This window comes from Quercus lobata, chromosome 1 (genome assembly GCF_001633185.2).
Source record: "Quercus lobata isolate SW786 chromosome 1, ValleyOak3.0 Primary Assembly, whole genome shotgun sequence".
Classification (NCBI taxonomy): domain Eukaryota; kingdom Viridiplantae; phylum Streptophyta; class Magnoliopsida; order Fagales; family Fagaceae; genus Quercus; species Quercus lobata.
The window spans coordinates 20,061,419-20,076,000 of NC_044904.1; the positions used below are offsets into that span (position 1 = coordinate 20,061,419).

Sequence of the window (14,582 nt, forward strand, 5' to 3'; positions counted from 1 at the left end):
GGAGCCTAATACCCAAACCAAGGAGATCAATGTAACATTCAAAAAACCCGTTCAAAATATTTTGGAAAGGATTAAAAATGAATCATATTTTTGATGGCCAAGTAAGATGGGGGGTGACCCAACAAGGAGAAATCAGAATTAATATTGTACATATCACCAGGAAAAGGGGCACACAACCGAGCAGTGCAAGGTATTCAAGGATCATTTAGAACTACTTGTGAAAGCTAGGTTTGAAGGAGTTCATAGCTGCACCAGAAGGTAGTACAGCAGGGCAGACCTCAAGGAAATGAGGGAACACACTCCCACCGCCATTGGGGGTTATAGAGGATATACATGCGGCTTTAATTGGCATGACTTTGAGTCTACGTAAAGGGACCTTAAATGTGACTTCGGTAAAGGATGCTGAGGACAATGATCGGCCAGGAAAGAGGCTGAAATTGAGTAGGGAGCCGATTGAATTCAGAGATGAAAATTTGGAAAGAACGACCCAGCCGCATGATGATGCCCTCATAATCACCTCTAGAATTTGGGGTTTTGTAGTGAAAACAGTGTTAGTAGACCAAGGAAGTGGGGCTGAAGTGATGTACCTTGATCTTCATAAGGGGTTAGGATTAAAGCCCAAGGACCTATCTAAGTATAACACACCCTTGGTAGGATTTGACGGAAAGGTGGTACTCCCTAAGGGACAGATTTCATTACATGGTAATATTGAAGGAAAGGAGGTGGTGGTGAACTTTATTGTAGTAAATGCCTTCTCATCTTACATTGCGATTCTCTGGGGACCGTGGATCCACGCTATGGGAGTCGTGCCGTCTACCTTGCATGTGAAGGTGAAATTTCATACTGAAGGTGGAATTGCCATAGTAAGGGGAGATCAACAAGTTGCAAGACAATGTTTAGTAATAGCTATCAATCATGAGATCAAGCAGAAGGAGCCAACCGAGCAGGACCTATTATAGCAATTACAGGAGCCTGTGAAGGGCGGGGGGGTTGATAGTGCCGAGGATCTAATCAAGGTCAGGATGCTTCCCAATGAAAATAAATATTTCCAAGTCGGCAAGAGTATGTATCAAGAAGATCAAGTGGCCGTATTGCTAACTCTAATACAAAATTTAGATGTGTTTTCTTGGAGCCCGTACGAGGTTCCCGGTGTGGACCCTAAGTTCATTACTCACAAACTAAATATGGATCTGTTGTTCCTTCCCAAGAAGCAGAAGCCAAGGAGGTCAGCCAAGCAACATGTTGAGACCGTGAAGGAGGAAGTAGCAAGATTAAAGTAGGCTAGGGCTATCAGGGAGGTATTTTTCCCAAAATGATGATCAAACATCGTGGTGGTTAAAAAGAAGAACGGCAAGTGGCAGGTTTATGTCAATTTCAACGATCTCAACCAAGCATGTCCTAAGGATCCCTTCCCTGTCCTGAAGATTGATCAGTTAGTTAATGCAACATAAGGTCATCCAAGGATGAGCTTCTTGGATGCTTTCCAGGGTTATCACTAGATTGCACTAGCCGTCGAGGATCAGGAGAGGACATTCGGCGTATACGCATGGTAGTTACTCCGGATATTATATCCGAGGTGCTACATGTTCCCAAGGTAGCGCATCCTGACTACCCTGGCTATAAGTGTCTAAGGACAGTGTCCAAAGACGAATTCGTGTCTCTCTTTTGTGAGACACAATCATCTTGGGGTGAGCGTCAAAACAACCCTTGCTCTGCCTTTGCAAAAGGTCCGAGATTCCTTAATATGGTGATGACATTTATTCTTCATCTTTTGTCACACTATAACACTATCACAGAGCCTCGTGCTCGCTTTTTGTTATCCCCCATTAAGTATCTTTCTATTGACTTCCCTACTCACTTCATACTCTCTCTTATAGATGTCTATAAGGACCCTTGATAAGCTCATTTTTCCTTCAGCTATCACACGGCTCCTTCCCCATTTCTCTGTCTCCTATCCTGAGTCTCCCCACTTCACTTTCATGTGTGCCATAGATGCAGCTACCGTTTGATGGAGTGCAACATAGCTTCGACCGAGGCAACCCCAAACAAAAATGGCAGCTCCTCTAGCTTCTACCGCTTCATCCGCCTCCGCTCCTTCGTCTTCAGAGGGTGGAGTTACACTTGAGGCCATCATGGCACAGCTTGTGTAAATGGATGCTCGCCTTGACACTCTCAGCGAAGAGTTGTGTTAGGTGAACACCCATGTTGGTTGTATCACGTGACAACAAGCTGTTATGGGTGGTTTCACTGTGGCTTCCTCTCCATCTCCATCGGCTTCTGAGGATGAGAGTGACGATGGCTCCGACAGTGATGACGCTGATGAGGATGATGATGCTGGCTCGCCTAGTGATGATGAGATGTCTACTTGATGTACTTACCCCTTTGTCACTCGTGATAAAAAGGGGGAGTAGTTTTGAGATGAGAGTAATCATACTTATAGGGGGAGGGTTAGTATAGGAGATAGGGGGAGTGTGCATAAGGGATGTAGTGAGGATTTTTGTATCTTTTCTTTTCTTTCTATTTTAGATACATTATTTCTCTTGTATATTGGTCTTGTGGCCATTTGACATATATTGTACTTATATTTGGTTTATATAAATATATATATATATATATATATATTGATGTGTGTTATTTCACCTATCTCTCCATGTGTTGTTTCTTTTCTTCCTTTATACACATGTTTCATATTTATTGTATGCAATCTATTATTTATGTTTCACACTAAGATGCCGTGATGAGTTTTGTTTAAAGTGTTTCAGAAATATAGGTTGTTAAAGTCTACTTGCCATAAACTCTCTTCTTGCAAAGTTTTTCAAGAGTTTGTGTTAGGATAGATTTTATTGTATTCAATAAGTGAATATGAGTTGAGTGATTTATGACTTCTCTTATATTTTCATTTGTTTGTTGTGATTTTGTCATGGATTGCCAAAGGAGGAGATTGTTAGGATATATGTGATTCAATGTTAGGAACATACGTCACTATTTTATGTAATTTGTCAATCCTTTGACGAAACGCACTTTACTTGTAATTGGGTAGATCTAGGATGAGTATAATACTTCAAGAAACAAGGTTTCAAGTTCAAGTGTTAAAGTCATGCAAGTCTGTCCAAGAATCAAGTGAAGAAGTGCTGGATTTTAAAACTCGACAGCTAGCATCTATCGAGGTTTAAAGCTGTTTCAACCCATGGCTCGATAGCTAGCTCGATAGATAGCTATCTATCGAGGTTTATGAAACTCAGTTTTTTAGAGCTGATTTTCATCAAATCCATGGGTATATGTTTAGGCCTTTTTTTCTCACAACCCTAAACATATATAAGGATTATTTTAAGGGCCGTTACAGTGGATGCAACTCAATGTAAAAGTTTTTCACAAGCATATTGTGAACCGAAGACATTTGCCCTAGTTCATCTTTCTCTTAAAGAAGTTGCTGTGTTTGTACACCGTAGGGTTTTGTGACCAAGGAGCTTCTTAATCTTCATCGTGTGATGAACTGAAGAACTTTGCAGCCAACATCTTTCTCAAGTTGGTGATTAAGTCACATACTGGGATCCGCGCATCTATTGGTTAGTCACGTACTGAGAGCCGTGGATTGAAAAGAGAGATTGTCACTACAGAATAAGTCCAATTGAGTATTAGGGTAAGGGTTCAACTATAGGTTGGTATAAGGTACTAGGATTCCTTTACTTGTAACCACTTATTTTGATAATAGTGGATTCTCGAGAATGGTGACCTTAAAATCACCCGGTGAGGTTTTTGCGGTGTAGGTTTTCCCCATTCGTAAACAAATCACCTATATCATTTAATTTCCATTGCACTTTAGTTAATTGGTGATTTGTTTGTGCTACCACGTATTTTTCATATTAATTTGATTAATCAATAAATTTGGCTAATTAATTAATTAATTCATCAGAAAATGTCAATACATTCTTGGCCTATCATGGAAAAACATAGTTACAAGGTTCAAGGTACCGAAATCATTGGTATCAAATAACAGATTACAATTTGATAGCAAAGCTTTTCTGAAGTATTGTAGTGACCTTAGGATCAAGAATAGATACTCAACCCCAGCATACCCTTAGAGTAATGGCCAAGCCGGGGCGACGAACAAGGCAATTGTGAGTGGGTTGAAGAAAAGGTTGGAGGGAGCAAAGGGTAAGTGGACTGAAGAATTGTCGAACGTACTGTAGGCTTACCGAATGACTCCGCGAAGATCTACCTATGAAACTCCTTATTCCATGACCTATGGGACTGAGGCAGTAATCCCCGTGGAGATAAGCATGTCCAGCATGAGGGTCTCAAGTTTTTCTCCGGACAGTAACGATGAGTTAATGATGGAACAGTTGGATTTATTGGAAGAGCGCCAAGAGATGGCCTACTATTCGGCTGGCAGATTATTAACAGAAGATGGCCCAAAGGTATGATAAGAATGTGAGAGCAAGGGAGTTTGGTGCAAGAGACTTAGTGCTGCGTAGAGTGGTGGAAATTACTAAGGATCTGAACGCGGGAAAGCTGGCTCCGAACTGGAAAGGACCGTACAAAGTTACTGCAATAGCTAGGGCTGGTGCTTACTACTTGGAAGATATGGAAGAAAGACCACTCCCTTGACCTTGGAACGTGCAAAATTTGAAAAGATAGTATCATTAAGCATGATAGACATGAAGAAGTGCTTGTTATGTAATTTACCCAGCATTGGAGTATCATCAACCATTTGTACATCTATAATATCATGTCTTCATATATTATGATTTGCCTCTACTTTGAATTGCTCTAAGAATAGAAGCCTAACTTTGGCCTGACCCTGGTCAACGACTAGGTAGAAACCTTATCAAATTTCTCTAAGGATAGAAGTCTAGCCTCGGCCTTGTTAGGAGATATGTGTTTCACTTGTTAGAAACATATGTCATTCTTTTATGTAATTGGCTTATCCTTTGACAAAACGCATTTTACTTATATTTGGGTAGATTTAGGATGTTTTTAAATACTTCAAGAAACCTTGTTTCAAGATCAAGTATTGAAACCTTCAAGTCTGTTCAAGAAAACAAGTTCATTGTGCAAAATCATTAAAGCTCGATAGCTGGCTCAACAGCTGCATCTATCGAACTTAAGGAAGCTGTTCTACATTCGGTGTGCTCGACACCTACTCGACAGCTTCTCGACACCTTCTATCTGTCGAGATTTAAGATTTTAAGAATTCCAATCTGATTTTCTTGGGATCCGTGAATTTATCTTTGGGCTTTCTTTTCTCCTAACCCTAGACATATAAAAGGATCAGTTTAAGGGCCGTCAAATAGTTCACAAGTTTTGAGCAAACTCTATTCAAGCAAACTGTGATCGGAGATGAAGTTCTTACCCTAGTTCATCTCTTTCTCTTGAAGAAGTTGCTGTGTATGTGCACCATAGGGTTTTGTGACCAAGCATCTTCTTGATCTTCATCATGTGGATGAACTGAAGAACTTTGCAACCAACACCTTTCTTAGTTGGTGATTGAAGTCGCGTACTGGGATCCGCGCAATTGGTTAGTCACGTACTGGAAGTCATGCATCTGAAAGGGGAACTGTCACTACAAAACAAGTCCAATTAGGTATTGGGGTAAGGGTTCAATTGTAGGTTGGTAAGGTACTTGGATTCCTTTACTTGTAACCGCTTGTTATGATAATAGTGGAGTTTCAGGAGTGGTGACTTGAAAATCACCTGGTAGGGGTTTTTTGCCGTTAGGTTTTCCTCATTCGTAAACAAATCACCGTGTTATTTATTTTTCGCTGCATATTTAGTTTATTGGTGATTTGTTTATGCTACCACGTGTTTGCATGATAAATTGATTAATTAATGACTTGGCTAATTACTTAATTAATTTATATTACAAGGGGTCATTCAGTTTGTGGCCTATCAAGTGGTATCAGAGTAGGCACACTCTGATTAGGGTTTAATCTTTGCTGTGTTGATCCATTGACCCCTGTTTGTCATGGATAGAGGACATTCATTAATCATACCTCCTTTACTTGATGGCACTAACTATGCATACTGGAAAGTACGCATGAGAGCTTTCTTACAGTCTTTAGATGAGAAAGTGTGGCAAGCTGTGGAGATAGGCTGGACTAAGCCTACAGAAGCGCCAGCCGGCTGGGATGATGCCAAGATTAAGGCAGTAAACTTCAACAGCAGAGCATTGAATGCATTGTTCAGTGCAGTCACCAATGAGGAGTTCAAGAAGATATCCTCAACTGAAACTGCCAAGGAGGCTTGGACCATTCTCCAGACAACCTATGAGGGTACCAAGGCTGTCAAGGACTCAAAGCTTTAGAGGTTCACTACAAGCTTTGAAAAGATAAAGATGGAGGAGGAGATGAGTTCTATGCCAAGCTAAAGGACATAGTGAACTCAGCCTTCAATCTTGGGGAAACTATTCCTAAACCCAAGATTGTGAGGAAAGTGCTCAGATCTCTGCCCAAGAAATTTCATGCTAAAATTACTGCAATAGAGGAATCAAAGGATATTGACAAGATTCCTCTGACTAAGCTGGTTAGAAACTTGCAGACCTACGAGCTAGGGTTGACAAGAATAGGCAAGTCGGGTAAAAGCAAGAGTATGGCACTGAAGGCCAAGAGTAGTGAAATAGATGAATCTTCTGATGATGAAGATTCCAAGATGAAGTCCTACATTACCAGGTAGTTCAATGGAAAGGGTTTTGACAAGGACTGCAGGCAATCCAGTTCTTCTCAGTTTAAAGGCCAAGACAAAGGGAAGAAGGATGCTAAGGAAGGTGGTCAGTACACTATTCCCTCAGGACCTAAGTGCTTTGGGTGTCAAGGCTTTGGTCACATGAAGCATGAATGTCTTACATACCTCAAGAGCATTGGGATGAGCAAGGCACTTGCTGTTATCTTGAGCGACACTGAGCCTAAGGATGATTCCGACAATGAGGATGACGGAATCTTAAATGCCTTCACGGCCACTGTCAATCCTACTAATGGGATTGTTGAAGATGTGGTTGAAGAAGAGGAATTGGTGGAATCCAAATTTGAGAAGATGGATGATCAAGATGACATCCATACAACCTATGAGAAACTGTACAAGCTTTCTGAGAAGCATGAGAAATTGTATAGGCTAACCACCAAGAAGCTCAGTGATGTGGAACTTGACCGTGAGGAGCTTTCCACAAAGTTTGATGAGGCTAATCAAACTATTGGGGCGCTAAGATTTGAAAACAATTTCTTGGCTGAGAAGACCAAGAAGCGTGAAGCAAAGTTATGTCAAGTCAGAGCTCAACTGGAAAGGACTTCAAGCACAAAGCTGGATGAGATGCTAAGCATTCAAAAATTTGTTTCAGATCGAACAGGCTTAGGGTATGGTCTTTCTTCCTCTAATACTGCTTCTTCTAGTACTACAGTTTTTGTTCCTCCTGCTAATAATGTTAAAACTGAGAACAATGAGATTAAAATTGAATTAGTTAGTAAGAACATAGACAAGGGTAAATCTATCTTAGGAGCACCCCCTAAGTTTAAGAAGAAAGATGTTAAAAACCCTAGGGCTAAGAAGGCTAACTCTCAAAAGCCTAAACAAAAGAAGCAGCATCTCTGTCATCATTGTGGAGCTGCCGGTCATACTCAACCAAATTGCTACAAGTGGCTTGCCACTCAACAAAGCAACAGCATGATAGCATCTAGGAACCAGAATCAACTTCAATCCTCTCTTGCTCCCCTTGGAGATCTTCTCAAAGCCCTCATGTTCCTTTCGAACTTGAATGGTTTTAATTCTTCCCCTTCACTACCAATTCAAGGGTTTGCTAGACGGAAAGGTTCTTCCAAAGTGTGGAAGGAAAAGGGCTCCAAGTGATTCTGTCACTTTTCTCTCTCTCTCTTCTTGTTTTTGTGTGTGCATTACTTAGGTGTTTTGATTTTATGTTTTGAGTCAATCTAGTTTTTATGCTTTGGTTGTTTAACATGTTTTTGTTTGGTTATTTTTCAGTTTTTGCTTGTTTTGTTTTTCATATAAAAAAAAATTAAAAAATCAGAAAAATACAAAAACAGTGTGTGTTTTGTGTACTTTGGTACTTGTGTACCTTGGATGGCCATTGAAACAAAGTTTTCTAAACTTTGTATCATTTGTAGCTTAGATGAGCATCTCTATGCACAACTAAGCAAGTAAGTTGTCTCTTAAACTTAATACTTATATCACTCTTTTCGACAAGAAGGACTAAAAAATTCTGAGAGAAAGGCATAAATAACCATCTCACCACTGTTACCCGCCAATCATAATATGACACCTGTATGCTTCGGCATAGCAAAAGTGTAGTGTCAATGACATTTGTGGGCTTAGGCATAGCAAAATTGGAATGTCAAATATCATTGGGTAATTCTTTTCTTTCTCTGATAAGCTCATGCATGATATGCTTAAAAGAAAAATATGCAAAGAAAACTCAAAAGCAAAAAAATCAAAAATGCTTTAAATATGATTAAGCATGTATTCTAGGAGATGTGAGAGTTATAGGATGTACCTCAAAGGTGATAGTCCCCATCAAGCAGTTATGATTGTGTGTGAGTTAAAGTGATTTTCTCATATCTCAAATTGTCATAACATGCATACACTTATGCAATCTTGCGATATTCTTCACACACAACACGCAATATTCTTTGCTATTCTTGATATATGTGCAGGTACGATGTGATTTGGCCATCACGAGGTTTTACATGTATTCATGTATGCTCACTAAGCTGTCTTGACTTGTTTTTTAAATATAAAATTGGTTAGACTTGTTTAGTGTGTGTGTGTGTGTTTTTGAAGATCCATGTGCTTAAATTTTATTTGAGAGATGATTTTGAAAGCTTAATATGTTGATTGGATCATTAGTTGAGTTGCATGTTAGATTGCATTCATGTCTGTGTTTTTCACATCTCGAAAAACTACTTTTAAAAGCTGGCTCGACACCTCCTCGATAGCTAGCTATCTATCTATCGAGCTTCCTACACTTTTTCTTATCGCAATCTCACTTGCACCTCGATACCTGGTGGATCGATCGAGATTAGGTCTGTATCCTCGATAGCTTCTCGACACCTGGTGGATCGATTGAGATTCTGTTCTAGATTCTGATGTGTTGTTCCTTGATACCTCCTCGACACCTCAGCTGTCGACAAGCATTTTCTCGACACCTCCTCGACAGATCCCTCGATACCTCTCGATACCTGCATCTGTCGAGATTTACTGGCTGCTCTATATAAGGCCTCTACGCGATCCGGAAATCATTTTCTTCGATCTCTCTCTCGATACTTCTCTGTTTTCTCTCCCAAAACAGTCTCATCTCAGTCCAAACTTATTCCTCAAGGATTCTTCAAGCTTTTTCAAGTTTCTTTTTACTTGGTAAGCTTCTAATCCTTTCTCCTTCATGCATTTCATGTTTTGAAACCTAGGTTTTGGGGTTTTCGAAAAATTTTGGGGTTTTTCAAAATTGATGAGCTTTCATTGAAATTTTGGAATGGGTTTTCACTTAAATGTATTTAAAATCTCATACATTGCATCACATTAGCATTATAATGATATTGTCATACATTTAGATGTGTGTTATATGTTGTGTGCTGATAAGTTTGGATTGAGCTGAGCCCATGATGCAATTTTTTTTGCATGTCACATATTCATGCATTTCCCATGCATAAGTACTTCTTTTCAATATACTTGATATATTTGAAACTGCTTGGGACTTTTCTGATTGTCATTCTTTCTCTCCCTCTTTGTTAGTTTACGTTAGTCGTGTCTATGGCACCTAAGCGTAAATCCATTCCAGCCCGGAATCCTCTTCATTCCGGTGCTTCTTCATCGTCTGATCCTACTCTATCTCATATTCGGTTCTGTGATGATGATGCCTTTAAGGCATTTTCGAAGAACTTTTCTAGATGAGGCATTCATTCGGAACGCCAAGTCATTTTGACGGACTTTGCCGACACCGACCTTCCTTCTGTCATTCACAGTAGGGGATGGGAGTCACTGTGTGACGTCCTGGTCACCTGTCCTCTCGTGCTTATCCAGGAGTTCTACTCCAACATGCACGGGATTGATCATTCAGTACCTCTTTTCTTCACTCGCATTCGAGGTACATTCCTATCACACCGCAGCTTGTTGCGGATGTGCTTCGGGTCCCTAGGATAAAGTTTCCTGACTATCCTAGTTGTGAGCGTCTGAGGACTGTGTCCCGGGATGAGCTCATGTCTGCTTTTTGTGAGTGCCCTACTGCTTGGGGTGAGCGTCTTTTTACACCATGTCAACCTTTTGCTAAAGGTCCTAGATTCATGAACATGGTGATGACTTTTGTTTTGCATCCCTTCTCTCACTATAACTCTATCACAGAGCCTCGTGCTCGATTTTTGTTATCGCTTCTTGAGCATTTTACCATAGATTTCCCTTCTCATTTCATTTTGTCTATTATAGATGTTCATCTAGATTCGGCATTCTATGATAAGCTCATCTTTCCTTCCGCTATCACGAGGATCTTACGCCATTTTTCCATTCCTTTTCCCTCTTCCAACCATTTTACCATTATGTGTGCCATAGATTACGCTACCGTTAAATGTAACGAGGCCCAGCTTCGATCGCGGCAGTCGGATTTAGCAGCTCCTTCCTCCCGTTCAACTCCATCCTGTTCTGCTCCATCCACATCGACTTCTCCTTCTTCTTCAGGCGATGTGTCTTTAGGAGACATCATGGCGCAGCTGCAGCACATAAATGCTCGCTTAGATACACTCTCTACAGAGTTGTATCAGGTGAACATTCGTGTCGGTCATATTGCACGGTGACAAGCGTCCATAGGTGGTTTTGCTCCTAAGGCTACTCCTTCACCACCTTCTTCCGTGGCTTTTGATTCTGAGGATGAGGATGATGATGATGGTGATGACGATGATGTTTTGGATGATGCTGATCGAGATGCTAGCTCTACCGATGAGATGCCTACTTGACACTCTTACCTTTTGTCATTCGTGACAAAAAGGGGAAGTAGTTTTGGTATGAGAGTAGTCTATCTTAGGGGGAGAGTTAATATAGGACCATTTTGTTAGGGGGAGTGTTGATACATTTTGAGGGATGTAGTGAGGATAGTATGTATCTTTTCTTTTCTTTCTTTTTAGATACATTACTCTTGTACATGAGATCTTGTAACCATTTATAGACATACATTGTACTTATTCATTTCTTTATATTGATGTATGTTTTCTTTCACTTACCCCTTCATGTGTTGTTTCTTTTCTCCCTTTATACATATGTTTCTTATACTTGTATGCAATCTATTATTTTTGTCTCACACAAAGATGCCTTAATGAGTTTTATTTAAAGTGTTTCAGAAATACAGGTTGTCAAAGTCTACTTACCATAAACTTTCTTCTTGTAAAATTTTTCAAGAGTTTGTGTTAGGATAGATTTTATTGTATTCAACAAGTGAATATGAGTTGAGTGATTTATGACTTCTCTCATATATTTATTTGTTTGTTATGGTTTTGTCACGGATTGCAAAAGGGGGAGATTGTTAGGACATATATGTTTCACTTGTTAGGAACATATGTCATTCTTTTATGTAATTGGCTTATCCTTTGACAAAACGCACTTTACTTGTATTTGGGTAGATTTAGGATGTCTTTAAATATTTCAAGAAACCTTGTTTCAAGATCAAGTATTGAAGCCTTCAAGTCTGTTCAAGAAAACAAGTTCATTGTGCAAAATCATTAAAGCTCGACAGCTGGCTTGACAGCTGCATCTATCGAGCTTAAGGAAGCTGTTCTACATTCGGTGTGCTCGACACCTGCTCGACACCTTCTCGACACCTTCTATCTATCGAGATTTAAGATTTTCAAAATTCCAATATGATTTTCTTGGGATCCGTTAATTTGTATTTGGGCTTTCTTTTTTTCCTAACCCTAGACATATAAAATGATCAGTTTAAGGGCCATCAAACAGTTCATAAGTTGCACAAGCTTTGAGCAAACTCTATTCAAGCAAATTCTGACCGGAGACGAAGTTCTTGCCCTAGTTCATCTCTTTCTCTTGAAGAAGTTGCTGTGTATGTGCACCGTAGGGTTTTGTGACCAAGCATCTTCTTGATCTTCATCATGTGGATGAACTGAAGAACTTTGCAACCAACAACCTTCTTAGTTGATGATTGTAGTCACGTATTGGGATCCGCGCAATTAGTTAGTCACGTACTGGGAGTCGTGCATCTGAAAGGGGAACTATCACTACAGAACAAGTCCAATTGGGTATTGGGGTAAGGGTTCAACTGTAGGTCGGTAAGGTACTTGGATTCCTTTACTTGTAACCGCTTGTTCTGATAATAGTGGAGTTTCGTGAGTGGTGACCTGAAAATCACCAGGTGGAGTTTTTTGCCATTAGGTTTTCCCCATTCGTAAACAAATCACCGTGTTATTTATTTTCCACTGCATATTTAGTTTATTAGTGATTTGTTTGTGCTACCACGCGTTTGCATGATAAATTGATTAATTAATAACTTGGCTAATTAATTAATTAATTTCTATCACAAGGGGTCATTTAGTTTGTGGCCTATCAGGCCTAACCCCGGTCGCCCACTAGGTGGAAACTTATCGACTGATTCAAGGATGGAAACTCTGACCATCGACGAGGTGGAAGTATTAAAATAAACTAAGGCCAAGAGCTTGTCCTCGGTTTGTACTAATCCAAGTTTATGTGAACCTCGGAGGGAATCATTACCAACAAGTTGCATGGGACTTGGATTACACTATCTTAAAGTATGAGCAATACTTATATAAAAGAGCATAAGAGGAAGGATAAAAGTAGCACGAGGCTAGTATGCAAAGGAAAATAAAAGTAAAATAGTAGAGTATAAATAAAACAAACACAAGAGTTCATAAATGAAATGGTGTTTAGTCCACCGAAAGGACTTAATAATTTTACCCAATACTTTACAACTAAACAAGATACAAAATTAAATAACAAATAAGAGAGCATCAATAAGTTCTTACATAATTTGAAGAAGAGAAATATATAATAAATAAAAGTGAGAATACATAAATAAATGATGTTTTAAGTATTTGGATCTTGGGCGTAGTCGGTGGGAGCAATAGCAATATCTTCGGTCACTAAGGGGCTTGGATCAGGAAAAGAGGTCGGCAGCTCTTGACCTTCAGCAGCATTTCAGCGACATCAAGGGTGGTCATGTTGTCGAGATCGATTATTATGGTGTGAGAATCAATCTCCTCAACCAACTCCTCATGTTGGGGCTGTCTTCCTCTTCAATCGAGGCCTAGGTCTGGACAAAAGGACGAGGGGGAGGTTTGGGTAGAGGTATTTTCTAAGGATCCCTGAAAGGAGAGTTCTCAGGGAGATGAAGAGCATTCACAACTACTATCCACCCCTCCCTAAATCCATAGTGCCGAGATTCAAACATAACAGCCTCACTGGAGTTCTCGGCATCAGTGATGCCCATGTTGTAGAACTTTTGCTCACTTTGTGTCACAGCAACCTTCAAATCAGCTATTTCCTTATCCCAAACTGAGATGACACTCTCAGCTTGAGGGAGCTTGACCTCTACTTCACCCAATTTACCCTCTAAGTCTGCCACTCTCTTCTTGGTAGCCACACGAGCTCTCTCAACTTCTACAGATTGTTGCTTGGCAATAGCTAATTCAGCAGTTTGCTCTCGAAAGGTAGACTCGGACACCTCCTTTAAGGCTTTCTCCTTATCTGCTTCTTCCATAGCACCCTTGAGCTAGCCTTCAAGGATATGAGTCATCTGTGCAGCCTAATAGGACAATAAGGATAAAAAAGGAGAGGTCAGGTCAAAGGGGAAAATGCAAAGAGTACATAAATAATAATAAAATTAAAATTAAAAAAAAAATTAAGGTTTACCGCGATGGTGTGTCATTTCAGCCTGAGGGAGATGGCCTCATCACTACTGTCCGAGAAGTATTATAGGTCATCGGGCAGTAGAAGTACCTACCTAAGACTATCTGCAATCCGGCCCCCTTGCCCTTTGGACCAATTCCTAATAGAGGAATCAGTTAAGAGAGGGCTGTCTCCCAACATAAAGACACTCTGCTAACCTTGGGAGGGAGATACAAATAAAGATGCAATTTGGAGCCGACCATCTCAATGAGCCTTGTTTCAGGGGAAGGATCCTGAGTGATTAAGGGTACGGCAGTCGAGACCAGCATTGGACCAAAGGATGGGTCAGTAGGTTGCTCAGTTGGATCAAAGGAATCCTTTGGCCTCTTGCGATTATGAGGAGAAGGTGGGGGAGTATGTTGTTGTGGCTGTTGGGGAGCTAATTGTCCATCGAAAGCTTAGCCCCTGCGGATGAAGCGATCGATGATCATCCTTCGCCTTACAACCATCTCAGAGTTAGATTCTTCAAAGCCTAGTTCTTCAACCATAAGTTCTTCGGCAGCTGGCTCCTCAACTAGAATGTGATCGACTTTGCCGTGGAATACTCTATCAGCAGAATTGTTCCTGACAGGGAGCAAAGAACCCTCTCTTATCCGATGAGGACCTATTCTCCAAGCTTCACCAAGAGAAAGAACTCTCAGAAGGAAACCTGGGAGAAAAACGTCAACGTACGAAAGCAGGGGGCT

General features: G+C 40.3%; 1 protein-coding gene across 1 annotated transcript; it reads left to right on the plus strand.

Annotated features, from left to right (window-relative positions):
* The first annotated feature begins 350 nt into the window (after window positions 1–350).
* On the plus strand, window positions 351–959 carry LOC115950579. The gene has a single exon (XM_031067782.1). It carries the CDS (start codon window positions 351–353, stop codon window positions 957–959), a length of 609 nt encoding a protein of 202 aa, XP_030923642.1.
* Window positions 960–14,582: the final 13,623 nt, after the last annotated feature.

Coding starts and splice junctions, on each gene's coding strand:
- LOC115950579 (XM_031067782.1), top strand. CDS start 351: ATGACTTTGAGTCTACGTAAAGGGACCTTAAATGTGACTTCGGTAAAG.